The sequence below is a fragment of the Geotrypetes seraphini genome, chromosome 2 (assembly GCF_902459505.1).
Source record: "Geotrypetes seraphini chromosome 2, aGeoSer1.1, whole genome shotgun sequence".
Classification (NCBI taxonomy): Eukaryota; Metazoa; Chordata; class Amphibia; order Gymnophiona; family Dermophiidae; genus Geotrypetes; species Geotrypetes seraphini.
Window position 1 is genome coordinate 69,233,824 of NC_047085.1, and position 20,971 is coordinate 69,254,794.

Sequence of the window (20,971 nt, forward strand, 5' to 3'; positions counted from 1 at the left end):
CACAGACAGAAGAAGCGGGGAGAGATTAAATAGTAGACATTCAGAATATAGTTGTAAAAGGGAACATATTATTAGCAAGTGATTTTAACATGCCAGATGTTTATTGGGGTATCCCTATTACAGGGTCTTCTAGAAATGGGGAGACTCTGGAATCTCCACAAGCAGAACTGTTCCAGCAGGTGGTAATGAAACCTACATGGGTTGGGGGCCATACTGAACTTAGTATTTAAAAACAGGGAAAGTGTTTCTGATGTTACAGTGAGAGAACATCTTGCATCCAGCGATCATCACATGGTGTGGTTTAATATTAAGACAGTATATTAATAATATTAAATATTGAACTAAGGCCAGTACTGGGCAGACTTGCACGGTCTGTGTCTGTATATGGGCGTTTGAGGGAGAATGGGCTGAAGAGGGCTTCAATGGCTGGGAGGGTTTAGATGGGATGGAGTAGGTTTTAACAGACATTTCGGCATTTGGAACCCAAGCAAAGTACCGGGTAGAGCTTTGGATTCTTGCCCAGAAATAGCTAAGAAGAAAAATTTTAAAAATTTAAATTGAATCAGGTTGGGCAGACTGATGGACCATTTGGGTCTTTATCTGCCGTCATCTACTATGTTACTATGTATAGAGGGGGCTCATTCGAAAGTAAAGGTTCTAGACTTTAAAAAGCTAACTTTGTTCAGATGTGGGATTTCATCAAGAACTGTTGTCTGGATGGGAACATCAGGAAGAAGCAGGAAAGCAGTCAGCAAAACTGAAAGGAGCTATTGTAAGGACAAGACTAAGAATGTTATAATGCCCCTGTATCACTCCATGGTGCGACCTCATCTGGAGTATTGTGTTCAATTCTGGTCTCCTTATCTCAAGAAAGATATAGTGGTCCTAAGAGCGATCAAGATGGTAAAGGGGATGGAACTCCTCTCTTATGAGGAAAGATTAAAACGGTTAGAGCTCTTCAGCTTGGAAAAGAGATGGCTGAGGGGAGATATGATTGAAATCTACAAAACCCTGAATGGAGTAGAACAAGTGGATCGATTTTGCACTCCGTCAAATATTGCAGAGACTAGGTGACACTAGACGAAGTTACAGGGAAATATTTTATTTCTATTTGTTAATTTGTAAAGTGGTGAGTGTCAGTATTTTCAAATTTACATCTGTTATAATTATATTTTGCAGAGTATTAGGGGGCTATGTGTCATTGTTTCTGTGGTGTTTCACTGTATGTAGTTGGCTTTTTGGTGGTTCAATTTAACCTTTATCTACATATTTCTATTTTTAGTTTGTGATTACTTATTCCATACTCGGTGAGGGTGTATCTGTGTTCTGTGTGTATGAAAGACATGGTTTTCTGTTAGCACTGACTAGCCTAGTTTGGCATCAGGAATGGTTCTTGGGAGCACCTTGTATAAATCTGATTTGAATCTCCTTATTTTCTGCTGACCTTCTTTTGCTTCATGTTGGACTACTTGCCTTATTGGTCGTTACAAGTTAACATACATGAAGTGGAATGTATTAGAGGAGTTACAGATTTGGTTGTTTATACATACATATGGGTTACAGTTGGTTGACATAGAGTGAGGCAGTTGAGAGGTGTTGTAAACTTGGTTATTAATATAGAGACTTATATTTCGGATAGTATTAATGCTTTATAATATATTTTACTATAAACTCCTATACGTTTGCCAAAAGGTGCTTAAAAAGATACAAAAAAGAAGGCAAAAAATGTCAGTAAGGACTCTATGAGTGTGTCTATCAGCTAATCACTACTAACAGACCAAACCACACAAATACCAAATGTCAATTGAGGAGTAGGGACGCTCTCAGTGTGAGGTTATTAGCGATGGGAGAACAAACTCCAGCGCTTCCACTACAAAGACGGAGGTGAATCACCCCGCCTGCACACCATCATCGGGCGTCCCTAGCACTGTTCCCTCTAAGCTGAGCAGGTGTCCTCCAGCTGCATTGCTACCACTAGGGGGTGGAATATTTTCAGTCGCTAAGGACAGGTATGTTCCCTGGAGTCCTGCAGAACTTGCCTGTCCCTCACAATTGAAAAATGTGACAGTAAAACAGCACCCTCTATTGGTGAGACTGTGGGAGGAGGACTCCTGCTCAGCTTAGAGGGATTTTGTTTAGAGGGATTAGAATTTGTTCCAGCACCATCCATGTTAAGTGTTGGAACTCATGGCCCAATTGTAAACAATGGGAGACCATAGGAGCCGACTCGACAGCCTGGTGAAGTCTACTCTTGTGTTCCGTCAACCTGGTTTTGATCATTCTGCATGTGCGACCAACGTAGGATAACCCACAGGGACAATTGATGACATACACAACCCACCGTGATTCACAAGTGATGTGACTCCTTAACTGAAATTCCCTGTGGGTATGAGGATCATGCCAACAAGACGCAGTGATAGTATTTGACAGTGTATGTCATCAATTGCCCCTGTGGGTTATCCTACGTTGGTCGCACATGCAGAATGATCAAAACCAGGTTGACGGAACACAAGAGTAGACTTCACCAGGCTGTCGAGTCGGCTCCTATGGTCTCCCATTGTTTACAATTGGGCCATGAGTTCCAACACTTAACATGGATGGTGCTGGAACAAATTCCTGATACCTACAGAGGAGACAGAATGACACAACTTCAATTGAGAGAACAACATTGGATTTTCAAGCTTGGCACGGTCATTCCGGGGGGTCTCAATGAATGTGTGGAGTGGAATACTATTGTTTGATCTTTTGGTGACTCCTCCTTGTTTTTTCTTGTTTTTTGTTTCTGATTGGTTGAAAGTGTCTGATGTCATTTTGGATCTGCTTTTAAGCCCGGTCAGTTGCCTCTGCGGGCTCTCCTGCTTCCCTCCCAGCCGGTTCTGCTCCAGCCTTAAGATCCTGATGAAGGGTTTCACCCGAAACCGGTTGATCCAATGACTATTCTGGTCTCCTGCAATTCTCATTGACTTCATTTGGCTCGCTTTAAAAGCTAAGTTGGCTGTGGTTTCATTTTGTATCTTGGGGATTAGGCTGGAGAGGACTCTATGAGTGGGTTTTCAGTGTGATTCACTCTCTCACTAGTTCACTGTTTGTGACTTATTTATTGTTATTAATTCTGCACAGTTGATTTTGTACACTAGGGACGCCCGATGATGGTGTGCAGGCGGGGTGATTCACCTCCGTCTTTGTAGTGGAAGCGCTGGAGTTTGTTCTCCCGTCGCTAATAACCTCACACTGAGAGCGTCCCTACTCCTCAATTGACATTTGGTATTTGTGTAGTTTGGTCTGTTAGTAGTGATTAGCTGATAGACACACTCATAGAGTCCTTACTGACATTTTTTGCCTTCTTTTTTGTATCTTTATAATATATTTGAACATTTTTATATATGTATGGAAAGGGTTCAGAGTTAAAGTCCTGGGTAAGTTGTTCAGAGATGTTTGGGGGTTGCATGGACAAAAAACTGTGCACTCGTATGCTAATCTTTGTTTGTTTTGAATTTTAAAAAAAAAAGAAATACAAGTGGAAATACAGAAGTAAATAAGAAAACAGATAAATGGGGGTGGGGCGGGGCATGGGCAGGGTGGGGGCGTAGCAGGGCCAGGGGGGCCAGTATACTTATGTGCCTAGGGGCCCTCGAAGAATTAATCCTGCCCTGTGTGACACGACTCTCCAGTGCCAGTCCAGTCTGAGCATAACAGAACGAGAAAAAGGCAGCCAGCTAGTTAGAAATCGTTCTCTTGGAAACAGGATGCCCCAACTTGTTTAGATCAAAGGAGACGAAGAGTTAGGGAGATGTACGATGAGGCTTTGTCCTGCCGATGTAATAGGCCAACGCACGGTTACAGTCCAGAGTGTGCAGAGCAGTTTCTCCAGCATGAAAATGAGGCTTAGGAAAAAACACTGGTAGAACAATCGACTGATTGAGATGAAACTCTGTGACAACTTTCGGTAGACACTTATGATGTGTGCTCAGAATCACTTTATCATGGTGAAAAACTGTGAAGGGTGGATCTGCCACCAACGCTTGTAACTCAATGACCCTCCTGGCAGAGGTAAGAGCAATAAGGAAGACAACTCTCCAGGTGAGAAACTTGAGATGAGCTGTAGCCATTGGTTCAAACGGTGACTTCATCAGACTGGAAAGAACCACATTAAGGTCCCAGACAACAGGTGGAGGCTTGAGAGGTGGTTTAACATTGAAAAATCCTTTCATAAATCTAGAGACCAAAGGATGAGAAGTGAGAGGTTTTCCAAAATGGACTCTGATAGATCAAGTTTCCGGTTTATCAAGTTTATTTAAAATTTGATGAATCACTTAATCATAATACAAAGCGATGAACAAGTCTAAAAATAGTGCATCAATAAATACAAATACAAGGCTACAGTACAGGTAACATGGACACAACACTTAACATACGCAGGGCCAAAAGGTAAGAGGGGGAAGAAACACAATATATGATAGAAAATGAGATGGGTAAAGGATTTAACAATAGGATGGGGGTAAATAAATAAAAAGAAAGAAAGAAAAGATCAAAAGTGGAGGTTAAAAGGCGTGACCTAATTATAAGAATCTAGCAGTCAAAAGCATCTTTAAAAAGAAAGCATTTTAACTTGTTTTTAAACCTATCGATAAAACATTCTTCCCTTATTGGAAGGGAGTTCCACAATTGTGGTGCGACAACTGAAAAAATATATTGTCTCCGTGTGCTAATGGATTTAACAGAGGGGACGACCAGCAAATGTTGATCATTGGATCTAAATGATCGTGTGAGGGCATAGGGTATCAAGACTCTGTCAATGAAGGAGGGAGATTTATAAAGTATTGATTTAAGAGTGAGTGGACATATCTTATAAGTAATTCAGTGTACCACTGGCAACCAATGAGATTTTTTGAGAAGTGGTGAGGTATGATCAAATTTCTTTGTTTTCCATATGAGTCTGATAGAGGCATTTTGGATAAGTTGCAGTCGCCTAATTTCTTTAAGAGTACAAGGCGTTACAGTAGTCAATTCTGGAAATGACCAAAGAGTGGATTAAGATGTTAAGAGATTTGGGTTCTAACCATTTTGAAACAGAGCGGATCTGTCGTAATCTAAAAAACATAGATTTGATTACAATGCTCAAATGCTCATGGAAGGACAGTTTATGATCAAAAATGACCCCTAATATCTTTATTGAAGTAACTGTTTGAAGAGTAGTGCCAACCAATGTAATGGGATGTTGAAGTTTAAGTCCTTCTTTTAAAGGAAAGTGCAACACGTTGGACTTATTGGCGTTGAGCGCCAACCAATTTGAGTCGAGCCAGTGATGAATTTGCCTGAGTGTAACCAAACGCATTGAATCCTATAGACTGAACAAGGGTCATCAGGGGAGCCAAAAAGATGTTAAACAGAAGGGATGGCAGAATAGATCCTTGAGGAATTCCAAAATTAGAGATGAGTTTATCAGAGATAGTATTGTTAAATGAAACTACCGAAGATCGTTTAAAGAAATAGGAGCGAAACCAGGCCAGGACCTGACCGGTAATGCCTTAGCTTCCAACCGTTCGAAAAGAAGGTCGTGATCGATGGTATCAAATGCCGAGGAGAGGTTGAGAGAGATTAAAAGAACAGATTTGTGGTGATCCAGATGATAATGAATAACCGTTGACATACCTATTAGTGAACGCTCAATAGAGTGATGTTGCCTGAAACCTGTTTGGTTAGGATGTAAGATGTTTGTTTTTTCTATGAATTCTGAGATTTGAATGAATACGACTTTTTCTGTTAATTTTGCTAAGAATGGAATATTGGCTATAGGCCTGTAATTTGATTTATCATCTGAATTGATTTTATGATCTTTTATGATTGGCCGAATGTTTGCTTCTTTCTGTAACCAATGTGTGAACGTAGGGACCGAAGACTGGGAAAAAATGTTTAAGGAGAGATGGGGGAACTGAGTCACCCTGTGAATCCTTAGTATTAACACTACAAATGAGTCGTTCAATCTCGTTTAGGCTGGGGAGATTAAAATCGGGCACATTTAGAGGAGAGAAAAATTGAATCAGTGGAATCAGTATTTGGAGTTGATGACTTTGATGTGGACAGATTTTGTCTGATATTGTTAACTTTGTTGGAAAAATGGGAAGCAAGTTCCTGGGTTGTAGGCACGTTGATGTTTGGGGTCTTTAGTGTTTAAGGTTGGGGATTTATAGATTTTAATATTGAATAGAGGGCCAAGGAGTTTTTGGATCTCTCGATACAAGTAGTGTAGTATTTCATTTTGGCTTGGTTTATTTTGGATTTGTAGAATGTTGACTGTTCTTTAAATTTATTCAAGTTGGCAAGGGTTTTGTTCCATCTCCACTTACGTTCTAAAATTCTAAGTTGTTGGCTTTTTTTATAAGGGCAAGCTCAGCAGTATACCATGAGTTAGAAAGTTTCTGAGGTGATATTAATTTAGTCTGAATAGGGGCTAATTTGTCCATAAGGACATTTGTGGCTTTATTCCATTGGAGGAGGTGGTCGGTTATCGAGGCTGTATCGGAGTTAGAAAATGTTAAACTAAAAGATGAACTAATGGTTTCAATAGAGAGTTTGTTAAGATCTCGATATTTGATGGATTTTGGTTCTGAATTTAAATGTGAAAGTATGGCAGAGTAATTCATTGAAACCAGAAAATGGTCAGTCCATGGAAGAGAACAACTAGTCCTAATGGAGTAGTTGAAGTTAGGAGCATTAGGGATTAGAATCATACTGATTATATGTCTTGCCTGATTAGTCAGGTTGGATAATAAAGGGAGTAGGTCGAAGTTACTGAAATGAGTAAGAACCTCTGAGGTAAAGGTACTGTTAGAATCATCAAAATGAATATTAAAGTCACCGAGGATCATGGGGTTCAAAGTGAATGAACAAAAGTCCAAAAGAAGAGATTGCAGATTAGAAAGAATATCACGTGTAATTGGAGGGGGAAGGTAAAGTAGTAAGGCATCTATTTTTGGGTTAGAATTGATTTTAAATTATAGGTACTCAATAGTTGAGTTAAGAGGTGAACATTCCGTACAAATAGACAAGGCGTCATGGGAAATAACAGCAACCCCACCACCGCGTTTTTGTGAGCGATGATTATAAAGGAAGGAAAAGCCAGGAGTAAGATAGATAGGCTTCTTCATCATCAGATAGTCAGGTTTCAGTCAGGCATAAAAGGTCGAGGGAATGTTGAGTGATCAGATCTTTAATAAGGTGGTATTTAGTTTTGATTGAACAGGTATTTAATAGGCCAATTTTGAGTTGGAGAGGAAATGATTCAGATGAGGCAAGAGCTGTATGGGTAACAGAGGAACGCAGGGAAGCAGAGGCACTTTGGGCTACAAGTAAAATTTCTTGGCGGCTTGTAGCACAAGGGGTGGAAGTTCTAGCGCTGTTAAGAGGTCAGTGGCCTCAAAGAACTAGAATGTTACTGGGGACTTCAGGAGTAGGAGAAAACATTTCCCAAGAGAGGAGAAAAAAAAAAAATTAAGGAAAGCAGTAAGTTGAAAGGCCTGGCCGTAGGGGGGCTTTTTAAAGATCTAGCAGCTTGGATTTTAAAGGCACACAAAGGATGCACACAAAGGAGTGTGCTAAGGAGCTCAAGATTAAATATCATGTACCGGCATGGGGCGGAGCCCACGATGTGCCGCCTCTGTGCGGCGGTAGAGAACAGCTGAGAGATCTGAGTGAAAGAAAATTTCAAACAAGGTAAAATAACAAAAAACTTAAAACAGCAGAACAATAAAAAGCAGTCTATGAAGTGCAGAGTGTAGCAGTGCTGTAGTGATTAGTGTGCGCCGCAAGGAACTCAAGATTAAATATCATGTATCGGCTTGGTGGCAGAGCACACGACCTGCCACCGCTGTGCAGCGGCAGAGAACAGCTAAGAGATTAGTTTGGGGGCAGAGCCCATGATGTGCCACTGCTACACAGCGGCAGAGAACAGCTGACAGATCGACAAATGAATCAGACAGATGAAGAAGTTAATCTAACTACAGGCCGGTAAGTCTGACTTCTGTGGTACATAAATTAATGGAAATGCTTTTAAAACCGAGAATGACAACATTTCTGGAATGCAGTACTTTGAAGGAAAGGCGGGAGAAGAGAGATATGATAGATGTTTAAATAAAAAACAATAAAGCACAGTTACTTACCATAACAGTTGTTATCCAGGGACAGCAGGCAGCTATTCTCATATATGGGTGACGTCATCCACGGAGCCTGGATGCGGACAGCCTCGCAAGCAGACTTGCTTGAAGAAACATAGAAGTTTCGAGTCAGCCGCACCGTGCATGCGCGAGTGCCTTCCCGCCCAGCGCAGGGCGAGTCTCTTCAGTTCAGATAGCTAGCAGAGAAGCCAACCAGGGGAGGTGGGTGGGTTGTGAGAATAGCTGCCTGCTGTCCCTGGATAACACCTGTTACGGTAAGTAACTGTGCTTTATCCCAGGACAAGCAGGCAGCCTATTCTCACATATGGGTGACCTCCAAGCTAACCAGAATTGGATGGTGGGAGCGTTGGCAACTTAGGAGAATAAATTTTGTAGTACTTTCTGGCCAAAATGGCCATCCCGTCTGGAGAAAACATCCAGACAATAGTGAGAGGTAAAAGTATGAACCGGGGACCAGGTAGCAGCTTTGCAAATTTCCTCAATAGGTATAGATCTGAGGAAAGCCACTGAAGCTTATATTTCTTCTTACCTAGAGAGAATCTCCATCCTCCATCCCTACCAATTTGGCTTCAGACCCAGCTTCAGCACCGAATCCCTCCTAGTTTCCTTAATTTCTAAGGTGCAACAACTACATTCTCGTAACAAATTTGCTGTCCTATTACAATTCGATCTCTTTGCAGCTTTCGATGTTGTCCACCATGACATACTGCTTTATCAACTTTCCGAGATAGGAATTGAATTCACCATCCTAAAGTGGTTCTCAAACTTCCTACGCTCTCGCTCCTACATTGTCAACACAAATGGTACCATGTCCGTTCCTTGGACACCATCTTGCAATGTCCCTCAGGGATCACCCCTATCCCCTATTCTCTTTAACATCTATATGTCCTCCCTGAAACTCCTCCAATTATCCCCCCTTGAAACAATCTACACATACGCTGATGACATCCTTGAGACAGACCAGAACCTCACCAACCTCCACGAGAACATTACAGCTTGCATAATGAGACTCCATTCCTGGTCCTTCTCGGTACAGATGAAATTGAATGAATCAAAAACAAAATTACTCTGGCTCAGCCCAAAATTAGAACACCTGCCCACCCTCTTCGCACTACCCTCAGGCGCTGCACTGCAGCTTGAGTTCTCAAGCATAGTCCTTGGCATCATTATCGATTCTTCTCTCTCCCTCAATGACCACCTCAACTCCTTGGCTAAATCATGCTTTTTCAGCCTCCACATGCTGAGGAAAGTAAGATCCTATTTTCGCCAACAACATTTTGCCGTCCTTGTCCAATCCATCATCCTCTCCAAACTAGACTACTGCAATGCCATCTACTTAAGCATATCAAAAAAAAGTCTTCAAAGACTCCAGCTAATCCAGAATACTGCAGCCAAGTTGATCTTTGCAAAACGCAAGTCTGACTATGTCTCCCCACTCCTAGCCAAACTTCACTGGTTCCCAGTGATTTCCAGAATCCATTTCAAATGCTCCTGCCTGGCTTTTAAGATCATTCACGGCATCCTTCCTCCCTTAATCCCACTATCTTATAACTCCTCGAGTCCTGACTCTACCAGACCCGCCCAAAGGTATAAACTATCCTTCCCCTCTCTACACGGTATTCGCTATACAGGCAAACTGGGAAAATCCCTTCTCTTCAGAATCACAGGTCTTTGGAACGACCTTACTACCCCACTGCGGAACCTGGCTCCCTCCAATTATTCCGCAAGCAACTGAAAACCTGGCTTTTCACTAAAATGTAATTCTATCCCCCCTTACTCTTCTCTTCTATATATAAGTTCATGCAAACCTTTTTTTTCCTTCTCTTCCTATATTTTAAGTTCTTGTAAACCGTGCCGAGCTCCACATCCATGGAGATGATGCGGTATATAAACTTACGGTTTAGTTTAGTTTAGTTTAGTTTAGAAGCTGTCATTGCTCTGACTTTATGGGCTGTGACTCGACTCTTGTTATAATCCAGCCTGGGCATAGCAGAAAGAGATACAAGCAGCCATCCAGTTGGAGATGGTACACTTAGATTGGATGTCCCAATTTATTTGGATTGAAGGAGACAAAAGGTTGAAGAGCAGTTCTGTGTGGTTTGGTGCATTCCAAGTAGAAGGCCAAAGCACGCTTACAGTCCAGAGTATGAAGAGCTGATTCTCAAGGGTGAAAATGAGGCCTTGGAAAAATCACTGGAAGAACAATGGATTGGTTGAGATGAAATTCAGAAACCACTTTAGGATGAGTATGAAGGACCACTTGTCATGATGGAACACAGTGAAAGGTGGATCAGCAACTAAAGCTTGCAGCTCACTGACTCTTCGAGCAGATGTGAGGGCAATAAGAAACACTACTTTCCAAGTGAGATACTTGAGATGAGCCGTAGACATTGGTTCAAATGGAGGCTTCATCAATTGAGCAAGAGGCGGTTTGAGAGGAGGTTTCACATTGAAAAGTCCTTTCATGAATCTGGAATCCACCGGATGAGCAGAGAGGAGTTTCCCTTCAATAGGCTGATGGAAAGCAGCAATTGCACTGAGATGGACTCGAATCGATGTAGACTTGAGGCCAGAGGTGGATAAGTGCAAAAGATAGTCCAGAACAGAAGATTAGGAGGAATCTTGAGGCTCCTTATCATGAGAGAGGCACCACGCAGAAAATCTAGTCCATTTTTGATGGTAGCATTGTCTAGTGGCAAGCTTTCTAGAAGCCTCTAAAATGTCTCTTACAGGTTGAGAAAACTGAAGAGGAGTTATGTTGAGAGGTACCAATCTGTTAGGTATAGAGATCCTTGACTCTGTGTGAGCAGAGATGGAAAAACTGGTAGAAGGTATGGCTCCCTGCTGCTGAGTTGAAGTAGAAGGGAGTACCAAGGTTGTCTCGGCCACCGAGGAGCTATCAGAATCATGGTGGCATGATCGTTCTTCAACTTGACAAGTCTTGAGAATGAGAGGGAATGCTTACAGGAAGAGATTTGTCCATTCCAGTAGGAAAGCATCTGCCTCGAGGCGATGAGGAGAATATATCCTGGAGCAGAACTGGGGCAGTTTGTGGTTGCGGGGAGCTGTAAAGATATCTATCTGAGGCGTTCCCCACTGCGAAAAAATGTGATGAAGAGGCAAGGAATTGAGTGTCCATTCGTGAGGTTGCAGAAGATGACTCAAGTTGTCCGCCAAACAATTTTTTGCCCCTTGTATGTAGACAGCTTTGAGGAAGGTGTTGTGGAAGATTGCCCAGTCCCAAATCTTCAGAGCTTCTTGACAAAAGGAGGGAGATCCCGTTCCCCCCCTGTTTGTTGACATAGTACATGGCGACTTGGTTGTCCGTCCAAATGAGGACTTCCTGGTCGTGAAGATGTTGAAAAGCTTTGAGAGCATTGAAGATTGCTTTGAGTTTCAACAAATTGATGTGACACTGACGATCCGTACTGGTCCAGTGGCCTTGAGTACGGAGACCATCGATATGAGCACCCCAAGCAGGAATCTGTTGTGTGGACCTTCTGATGGGGGGGGGCGTTTGAAACAGTAAGCCTCTGGAGAGACTGGAAGAGAGCATCCACCAGCGGAGAGACTGTCTCAAGAAAGGAGTGACTGCAATGTGTTGAGAGAGTGGGTCGCAAGCCTGTGTCCACTGAGATGCCAGGGTCCACTGAAGAATTCTGAGATGAAGTCTGGCAAAAGGAATCATGTGTACTGTGGAGGCCATGTGACCTAGTAGTACCATCATGTGTCTCGCTGAAATTGAAGAGCGAGAAGACACTGCATGACAGAGTTGAAGGAGAGCTTCCAGACGTTGTTGTGGAAGGAATTCTCTTACTTGGGTAGTGTCTAGAACAGCTCCAATGAATTGTAGATTCTGAGAGGGCTGAAGTTGGGATTTGGGAAAGTTGATTTTGAATCCCAAACTTTGTAGGAACCACATAGTCCTTTGGGTCACTACAATAACCCCCTGAGATGTGGAATCCTTGATGAGCCAGTCATCTAGGTAGGGAATTACCTGAAGACCATGGTTCCTTAGAGCTGCTGCTACCACAACTAGGCACTTGGTGAACACTCTGGAAGATGAAGCCAGGCCAAAGAGTAGCACTCTGTATTGATAGTGCAGATTCCCCACCCGAAATCTGAGATATTGACGGGAGGCCGGATGAACGGGAATATGAGTATAAGCCTCCTTGAGATCCAGAGAGCATAACCAGTCGTTCTGATCTAGAAGGGGATAAAGGGACGACAGGGACAACGTGCAAAATTTTTCTTTGATTAAAAATTTGTTGAGAGCCATGAGATCCAGAATGGGTCGCAGATCACCTGTCTTCTTCAGAACAAGGAAGTAACGGGAGTAAAACACCCTGTTTTGCTGTTCCAAAGGAACTGGTTCGATGACACGAAGACGAAGCAGAGCTTGAGCTTCCTTTAGAAGAAGAGCGGTCTGGGATGGCCTGGAAGGATACTCTCTTGGAGGAAGCTCTGGTGGAACCTGAGTGAAATGAAGAGAGTATCCTTCCCTGATGACTGACAGCACCCAGAGGGCAGATGTAATTGCCTCCCATCAGTGATAAAAATGATGGATACGACCTCCTATGGGGGGAAGAGAGGACAGAGACAGAATGGTGGAGATTATGCTCTGTTTTGAACAGTTAAAAAGGCTGCGCAGCTTTAGGTGCACTAGAAGGTTGAGGTTTCTGTTGCTTCTGATGCTGCTGCTTATTGGGAGGCGGACGATTGTAAGGAGCCACCCTCAGAGCATAACGCCTCTGGAAAATTGAAGGAGGTCGTGAAGGCTTAGCACTTCAAGCCTCTGTCTTCTAAGCCCTACCAACAAGGCCCTTGTTTCGCCATTGTGTGGCTGCATCAGGGAAAATACATTGGTTCAGTAATTACATGCTTGCTGACATTGCATGAGAGAGCAGCAATGTCAGCAAGCCTGTAATTACTGAGCCGATGTATTTTCCCTGATGCAGCCGCACAGTGGCGAAACAAGGGCCTTGTCGGAAAGGCTTAGAAGACAGAGGCTTGAAGTGTAGTGGAGCAATTAGCACTGAACGTGTTTTGGAGAAAAATTTTGTGAAAGAAAGAGAAGACGCCATTCTAATGAAGACACCAGCACTTTGAGATGAGTATGAACTTAGATGTTTAATTCCCTATGCACAGTGGTGGGCATTGTCCCCAGTCAAAATTACATTTTTGCATGTTGAGTTTTTTATTGCCTGTGATAATAAATGAGTGGCTAAAAATCAGAGTTGGCTGCTTTCTCACAACAGATATTCTTGAGGCTTTTTCTCCACTGTTTTTTCAAATTTTGGTTTTCTGTGGGTATCCCACTGCTGGCTGGTAACATTCCATTATTGTTTTTGATTTTAGTTGTTACCATTCTTATACTTCTTGAGAGATGTTAAATACCTATATGGCATTAATGTGCATGAGGCAAGTCTTTCATTTGAAAGGAAGCTCCAGAATGAGAGGGCATAGGATGAAGTTAAGAGGTGATAAGCTCAGGAGTAATCTAAGGAAATACTTTTTTACAGAAAGGGTGGTAGATGTGTGGAATAGTCTCTTGATAGAAGTGGTGGAGACAAAGATTGTCTGAATTCAAAAAAGTGTGGGACAGGCACCTGGAATCTCTTAGAGAGAGGAGGAGATAGTGAATGCTGCAAATGGGCAGACTGATGGGCCATTTGGCCTTTATCTGCTATCATGTTTCTATGTTTAACAGCACAATTATCCCTGATAATCTATTGCAGAGGGCATAGATCTTACCCTAGAAATTAAAAATTCTGCTAGTTGTTTGGAAAACATAGAAATTACCACCAAACAAAATGATGCATAAACATGTATAGGATAGGAGGGCTCAAGGCTTAAAAGTCAAGAATTCTTGCCGTCCCTTTTATGATGCTCGAGACAAATCATGTCCTTAAACTTTTAATAATTAATGGTATAGAGCGGTGGTCTCAAACTCAAACCCTTTGCAGGGCCACATTTTGGATTTGTAGGTACTTGGAAGGCCTCAGAAAAAAATATTTAATGTCTTATTAAAGAAATGACAATTTTGCATGAGGTAAAACTCTTTATAGTTTATAAATCTCTCCTTTTGGCTGTCTTAATAATAATATTGTCATTTATAGCTAAAGAGACATATGATCAAGAAACTGTTTTATTTTACTTTTGTGATTATGATAAACATACCGAGGGCCTCAAAATACTACCTGATGGGCCGCGAGTTTGAGACCACTGGTCTAGAGTTAGTATCATACATCCCTGTATCCCACTTCAACAGTAAAGCAAGACACATTTACAATGCTTCCTTGATATGTAATGCTTTTCAGATATTTATTTCACGTGAATTTCATATGATGTAACCGTTCTGAGCTCTCCTGGAAGAACAGTACAGAAATTTGAATAAATAAATTAATTAAATAAATACTTACTGTATCACTTCGATTCATATTCTCTTCAAAGTCCTTTACTCCCATAATTCCTTTAAGGCATATAGCTTGACAGCCTACAAAACCTACTTGGCAATCAAAGAAAGGCTCTCCCATCATGAGCACCTATGACATAAAGGTTGTATTTAGAAGAAATAATTATGTAAGAAACAGATCATACAATATATATATAATATAGACAGACATATAGGACTCCTTTTACGAAGCTACATTAGGGCATTAACGTACGGAATAGCACATGCTACATTGCCGCACGCACTAGGCGCTAACGCCAGCATTGAGCTGGCATTAGTTCTAGCCACGTAGCACGCGATAATATCCTGCATGCGCTAAAAATACTAGCACACCTTAGTAAAAGGAGCCCATAGAGTCATTTAGGTATATAACAGAAACAAAGCAGAGGGTCTTGTTTTGTAGCATATGAAGCAAAATCTATTGCCTGTTGAGTGGGAATATTACTTTTAGAAGTCTGTGTGGCAGCAGAGTGAATGTTCAGGGAAAAGAGAAACAGGATTTACATTACATTACAATAGGGATTTCTATTCCGCCATTACCTTGCAGTTGAAGGCGGTTTACAAAAGAATTATCCAAGATGTATTACAACAAGAACTTATAAAAAAAAAAAAAAAAAAGGTCATTATCAAAGAGAGTAAGAAATGGGTAAGGTTATTTGTTTGGAGTAGTTGGCTTTAGTGAGAGGTGGAGTTTGAAACTTGCGGTATTATTTCTTTTTTCAGAGTTTTCTTGAAGAGTATGGTCTTTATTTCTCTTCTAAAAGTCTTGTAGTCGAGGGATGCCGTCAGTAGATTGGCAATTTGGTTGTCTAGTTTGGCTGCTTGAGTGGCCAGGAGGCCATCATATAGTTTTTTCCGTTTGACCTCCATAATTGGGGGGTATGAGAATGGGGTGTGAGTTTTCCTATGTCTGATTGCGGTGTTGTGGATGAGGCAGTTATTCAGTTAGTTTGGACTGTCTCCGTTTAAAGTCTTAAATAGTAGACAGTAGAATTTAAATTGTATTCTTGCTGGGATCGGAAGCCAATGCGATTGGAGATATGCTTCTGTAATGTGGTCATGTTTCTTTAATGAGTAGATGAGTCTTAGTGCTGTGTTTTGGATAGTTTGTAGTTGTTTTGTTATGGTTGTAGGGCATGGGAGGTAGAGGATATTACAGTAGTCAAGTAGGCCTAGTATTAAGGACTGAACTATGAGCTGGAATTGTGTTTTCTCGAAGAAGTTCCGAACTTGTCTTAAGTTTCTCATGACTAAGAATGACTTTTATATTGTTTTATTGATTTGCAGTTGCATGGTGCAGCATCTGTCGATAGTTATTCCTAGCAGTTTTAGGGTGGTTTGTATGGGGTAGTTGATTGCGTTGATTTCAATGTTGGTTATGGTTGGTATTTTGTTGTTTTCTAATAGGATGAATTTCGTTTTATCTGGATTCAATTTCAGTTTGTGATCTTTCATCCAGGTTGCTATTGATTTTAGTGTTTGTATATTGTGTTTGTCATGGAGAGTTCTGGTTGATCGAAGCTCCCAAACACTCAAAGAAGAGAAGGGATCCAAAGAGGGATCCCCAAGATAATCAAACACAGAATATAGTGTAAAACAGCTCTCATGCAATGTTTCGGCTAAGCCAAATAGGAGTCTATAAAAACAATTTGCCACACCTGGCACTGCCCCACTCATATCATGATTTTAGCCACCCAAGGTTTAATATGGGAGCTGCCAGTCTCACACATAATAGGAATGGCACAAATAAAGAAAAAAGGTATTGACAATCAGGTTAGCAGGATTCTTGCGCCCATGTATGTAGAGTATCAATGCAAATTTTATTAAAACAATACTTCCTAAAAATACCCATGCCTTACCTGTACCTAGGAAATAATAGTTTTATTTTTACTGTGATTTGTATTTTTTTTTAATTCTATAAAGGCAACATATACACGTATATGACTTTATAGAAAAGGATCGTGGAATTCCCCTTTCCCCATGTCTCTGTAGAGCACAAATGCTCCTGCACAAAAACACCAACAACTTCCTGTGGGTGCTCTCTGTGCTCTATACTTATTCAGGGCAATTTTATAATTGTGCAGACTGTTATGTACGTAGGTATCAATTATCTTGGAAGTTACACAGATACGGTGCATTATAAGCAGGAGACTTGTTTGAGAACATTCATCTGTTCCTAAAAAGACTTTTAAAATTTGTGAGACTTTCGCACCTTCAAGCACTTGCTGATTATGTCACCCACTTATATAAGAGGTTACTGGTCCTGAGGAGTCACACCAAAGGGACATGCCAAAGGGTATGGTCTGCCCCTTTGCATACAACTTTATGTTTAATTTCTTTTGTTGATGATGTTGAAGTGAGTGAATGATGAGAGTGATGGATTGGGTATACACCTGGCTTTTTTGTATACCGATATGTTGGTTAAGCTGTTGGGGGGCAGGGATGACTGAAACATGGACAATCCCAGTATTATATTCTACATGGAGACCTAGTGATCTTTTTAAGCCTATCCCTTACCATTGGGTGTTGGTTTACTGTTCATCTTATAGTTATTGTTCCATCCATATGATGTGTGGTCAATGTGCTGCCCTAGACTGTTTAGAGATGAAAAGGGTCCTTAATAGAATATCATGTGTACAGAATCGAGGTGCGGATGAGTTTGTTCCTATTCCATATATTTATCTTAATATAAGATCTATAAGAGGTAAAGCTACCCTAATAAAGGATTGGCTCTTACAGGAACAGCTGGGATGCCTTTTTTTTTTTTTTTTAAGGAAACCTGGCTGCCCTCCTCTGATGATCATTTGATTCAGGAATTTTGCCCCCCTGGTTATGAAGTCATTCCTCTTTGTAGAGAGTATAAGTGAGAGGGGGTAGCAATTGTACTAAAGGATTTTATTGACTTTACCATTTTAGATTTTAAACAAACTCAAGACTTTGAGATCCTTGCATGTTAGTTAATTGATACAACTTTAAAGGACTCACTCTCATTTTTGATTTTCTATGTAACTCCTGGAAAATGGGCAGCAGCAAGTGATAATTTTTTAGATTTTGTCTTTAAAAATTCTCCTTTAGACGTTTATTGTTTGTTGATTGGAGATGTAGTTACATCATGAACAAGTAAATGATCCTGTAGTGGATGATCTATTATTTTTTCTTAAAACTATGAGATATACTGTTCCTTCTTTTTCTTCCTCTCATGAGAAAGGTCATCATTTAGATCTAGTGACTCTCTCTTTGAAGGATGCCTTGTTTCCCAGTGTGACACTGCCTGATGGAGTTTGGATGCCTACACTGTGGTCTGACCACCTTATGTATACATTAAATTTGAACTAGTGACCAACCTATTACTTAGAGCACCATCCAGTTGTTCAATGTTGCTCCCGGGGACATGTAGGTGTTTCAAGTTTATTAGGATTTTTTTATATACCGCCTATCAAGGTTATCTAAGCGGATTTTACAATCAGGTACTCAAGCATTTTCCCTATCTGTCCCGGTGGGCTTACAATCTATCTAACATACCTGGGGCTATGGAGGATTGAGTGACTTGCCCGGGGTCACAAGGAGCAGCGCGGGGTTTGAACCCACAACCCCAGGGTGCTGAGGCTGTAGATCCAACCACTGCGCCACACACTCCTCCACTTCAAACTTTTGGAGTTCCAATCACACTGAAAGAAAGTCAGTACAGAAATTATTGATAATCTTGCTCCACGATGCATAAGTACTATGCACCCTCGTAAGTCAGACAGATGGTTTGATTGTGTACTTTTGAACCAAAAGCACTCTGTTAGGAGGTTGGAGTGCACTTGGCATAAATCTGGTTTGGTTAAAGAAAAATGGAGAAATGAGGTGCATAATTATAAACAGATGTTGAAAAAGAAATGTTGTGCTTACTATTCAAATTTGGTAGGTGCTGAGGCCCTTAATTCCAGGAAATTGTTTAGCTTAGTACATGACCTTACTGATGTTGGAAGTTTTAGAAAGGATCCACAGGAGTATCCCCCACCAGTAGATTCTTTGCCTGTATTTTCAGTTCTAAGATCCAGATCTTATGACAATCTTGTAATAATTGTATTGAGTTTATTGCAGATATATTAGAAGCTACTCCTGAATGTTGTTATATGGATTTAAATTAGAATACATTTGGGCCATTTTTTTGACCCAAAAATCTCAGTTTATATTTGAGTATATAAAGTAATTACATGCATTACAATTTCATGATTAAATTGTCCTCCTGGGTACTGTCCTTAGGTTCTAACTATTGGAGTTAGAACATAAGAATAGCCTTACTGAGTCAGATCAATGGTCCTTCAAGCCCAGTAGCCCATTCTCAAGGAGGTCAATCCAGGTCACTAGTACCTGGCAAAACCCAGAGAGTGACAAAACCGATTGAGTAGCAACATTCCATGCTAACGAGCCAGGGCAAGCAGTGGCTTCCCTCATGTTTTCTCAATAACAGACTATAGACATTTCCTCCTGGAAATTGTCCAAACCTTTCTTAAAACAGCTACACTATCCGCTCTTACCACAACCTCTGGAAATATGTTCCAGAGCTTAACTATTCTATGAGTGAAAAAATATTTCCTCCTATTGGTTTTAAAAGAATTTCCCTATAACTTCATCGAGTGTCCCCTAGTCTTTGTAATTTTTGACGGAGTGAAAAATCAATCCACTTGTACTCGTTCTACACCACTCAAGATTCTGTAGACTTCAATCATATTTCCCCTCAGCCATCTCTTTTCCAAGCTGAAGAGCCCTAACCTTTTTAGTCTCTTCTCATACGAGAGAAGTTCCATCCCCTTTATCATCATGGTCGCTCTTCTTTGAACCTTTCTAGTGTCGCTATATCTTCTTGAGATAAGGAGACCAGAACCAAACACAATACTCCAGGTGAGATCGCACCATGGTGCGATACAGAGGCATTATATCATTCTTGTTTACTGTCCATTTTTTAATAATTCCTAGCATCTTGTTTGCTTTTTTGGCCAGGGTGGAAGGTTTCATCGTATTGTCTACAATGACACCCAGATCCTTTTCTTGGGCACTAATCCCCAAGATAGATCCTTGCATCCGGTAACTATGATTTGGGTTATTCTTCCCAATGTGCATCACTTTGCATTTGTCCACATTAAATTTCAACTGTCACTTGGACACCCAATCTTCCAATTTGTTAAGGTCTGCCTGCAATATTTCACAATCCTCACACGTTTTAACAACTTTGAACAGTTTAATGTCATCTGAAAATTCAATCACCTCACTCATTGTTTCAATTTCCAGATCATTTATAAATAAGTTAAATAGTACCGGTCTCAGTACAGATCCCTGCAGCACTCCACTATTTACTCTCCTCCATTGAGAAAAATGCTTTCTGAAAATCTAGATACACTACATCAACCAGCTCACCTTTATCCACACCTTCAAAGTCGTCAAGCAAATTTGTGAGGCAAGATCTCCCTCAGCTGAACCCATGCTGCCTCAATCAAGCCTATCCAAACCATCTCCTTTGCAGGATTCAGACCATGAAAGTTCACCCATTTATATTCTAGTTAGAGATCCTCTATGTTCATCTCATACTTTTTTGAATTCTGTTACTGTTTTGCTCTCCACCATTTCCCTGAGGAGAGCATTCCAGCCATTCACCACCCTCTCCATGAAAAAAAATTCAAACATTACTCCTAAGTCTAACATCCATCAACCTCAATTTATGTCCTATAGTTTTACCAATTTCCCTTCTCTGGAAAAGATTTTGTCCTAAATTAATACCTTTCAAATATTTAAATGGCTGTATCATATCACTCCTATTCCTCCTCTCCTCCAGAGTATACATGGTGAGGTTATCTAATCTCTTTTCATACTTCTTTTGGCTCATTTTTCTGTTGGCCATCATGATTCTATGTTTACTCTGCTTACAATGGGAGAATTTCCAACATAGATGGGGCATATTTTGATTACCCCAATTGTGAAAAATCATAGGGAGCCCACATCACAAGTTACTATCTATAGCTCTATTGCTTCCATACCATTTCTTGTTGATCATGATATTTTGCTCTCTTGTTTAGATTCCCTTGGTTTGTCTGAACCAGTGTTGCACTAGTTTCAAGGTTTTGTAACCTCTAGATCAGGGGTGCCCAATACATCGATTGCGATCGACCGGTCGATCGGGAAGGCAACCCGAGTTGATCGTGAAACCCATCCCGGGTTCCGTGATAGACTCATGTTGCCGTCCCGATCAACCGGCCGATCAGCCTTCCTCTCCCCGAGGTTCCCCACCGGTCATCACTTCACACCCATTCTCGCTGCGCCCTTCCTTGCCCGACTGCTAGAACCCGTCTTCCCTCTCTCG

General features: G+C 41.1%; 1 protein-coding gene across 10 annotated transcripts in view; it reads right to left on the reverse strand.

Moving 5' to 3' along the window:
• The window catches only part of VPS13B (vacuolar protein sorting 13 homolog B), a 1,237,203-nt gene that overhangs the window by 1,073,772 nt on the left and 142,460 nt on the right, over nucleotides 1–20,971 (reverse strand). For all 10 annotated transcript variants that reach the window (XM_033933145.1, XM_033933154.1, XM_033933146.1 and 7 more), the window contains one exon: nucleotides 14,597–14,719. In XM_033933145.1, coding sequence (XP_033789036.1) covers nucleotides 14,597–14,719 — 123 coding nt within the window. The remainder of the gene's footprint in view (nucleotides 1–14,596; nucleotides 14,720–20,971) is intronic.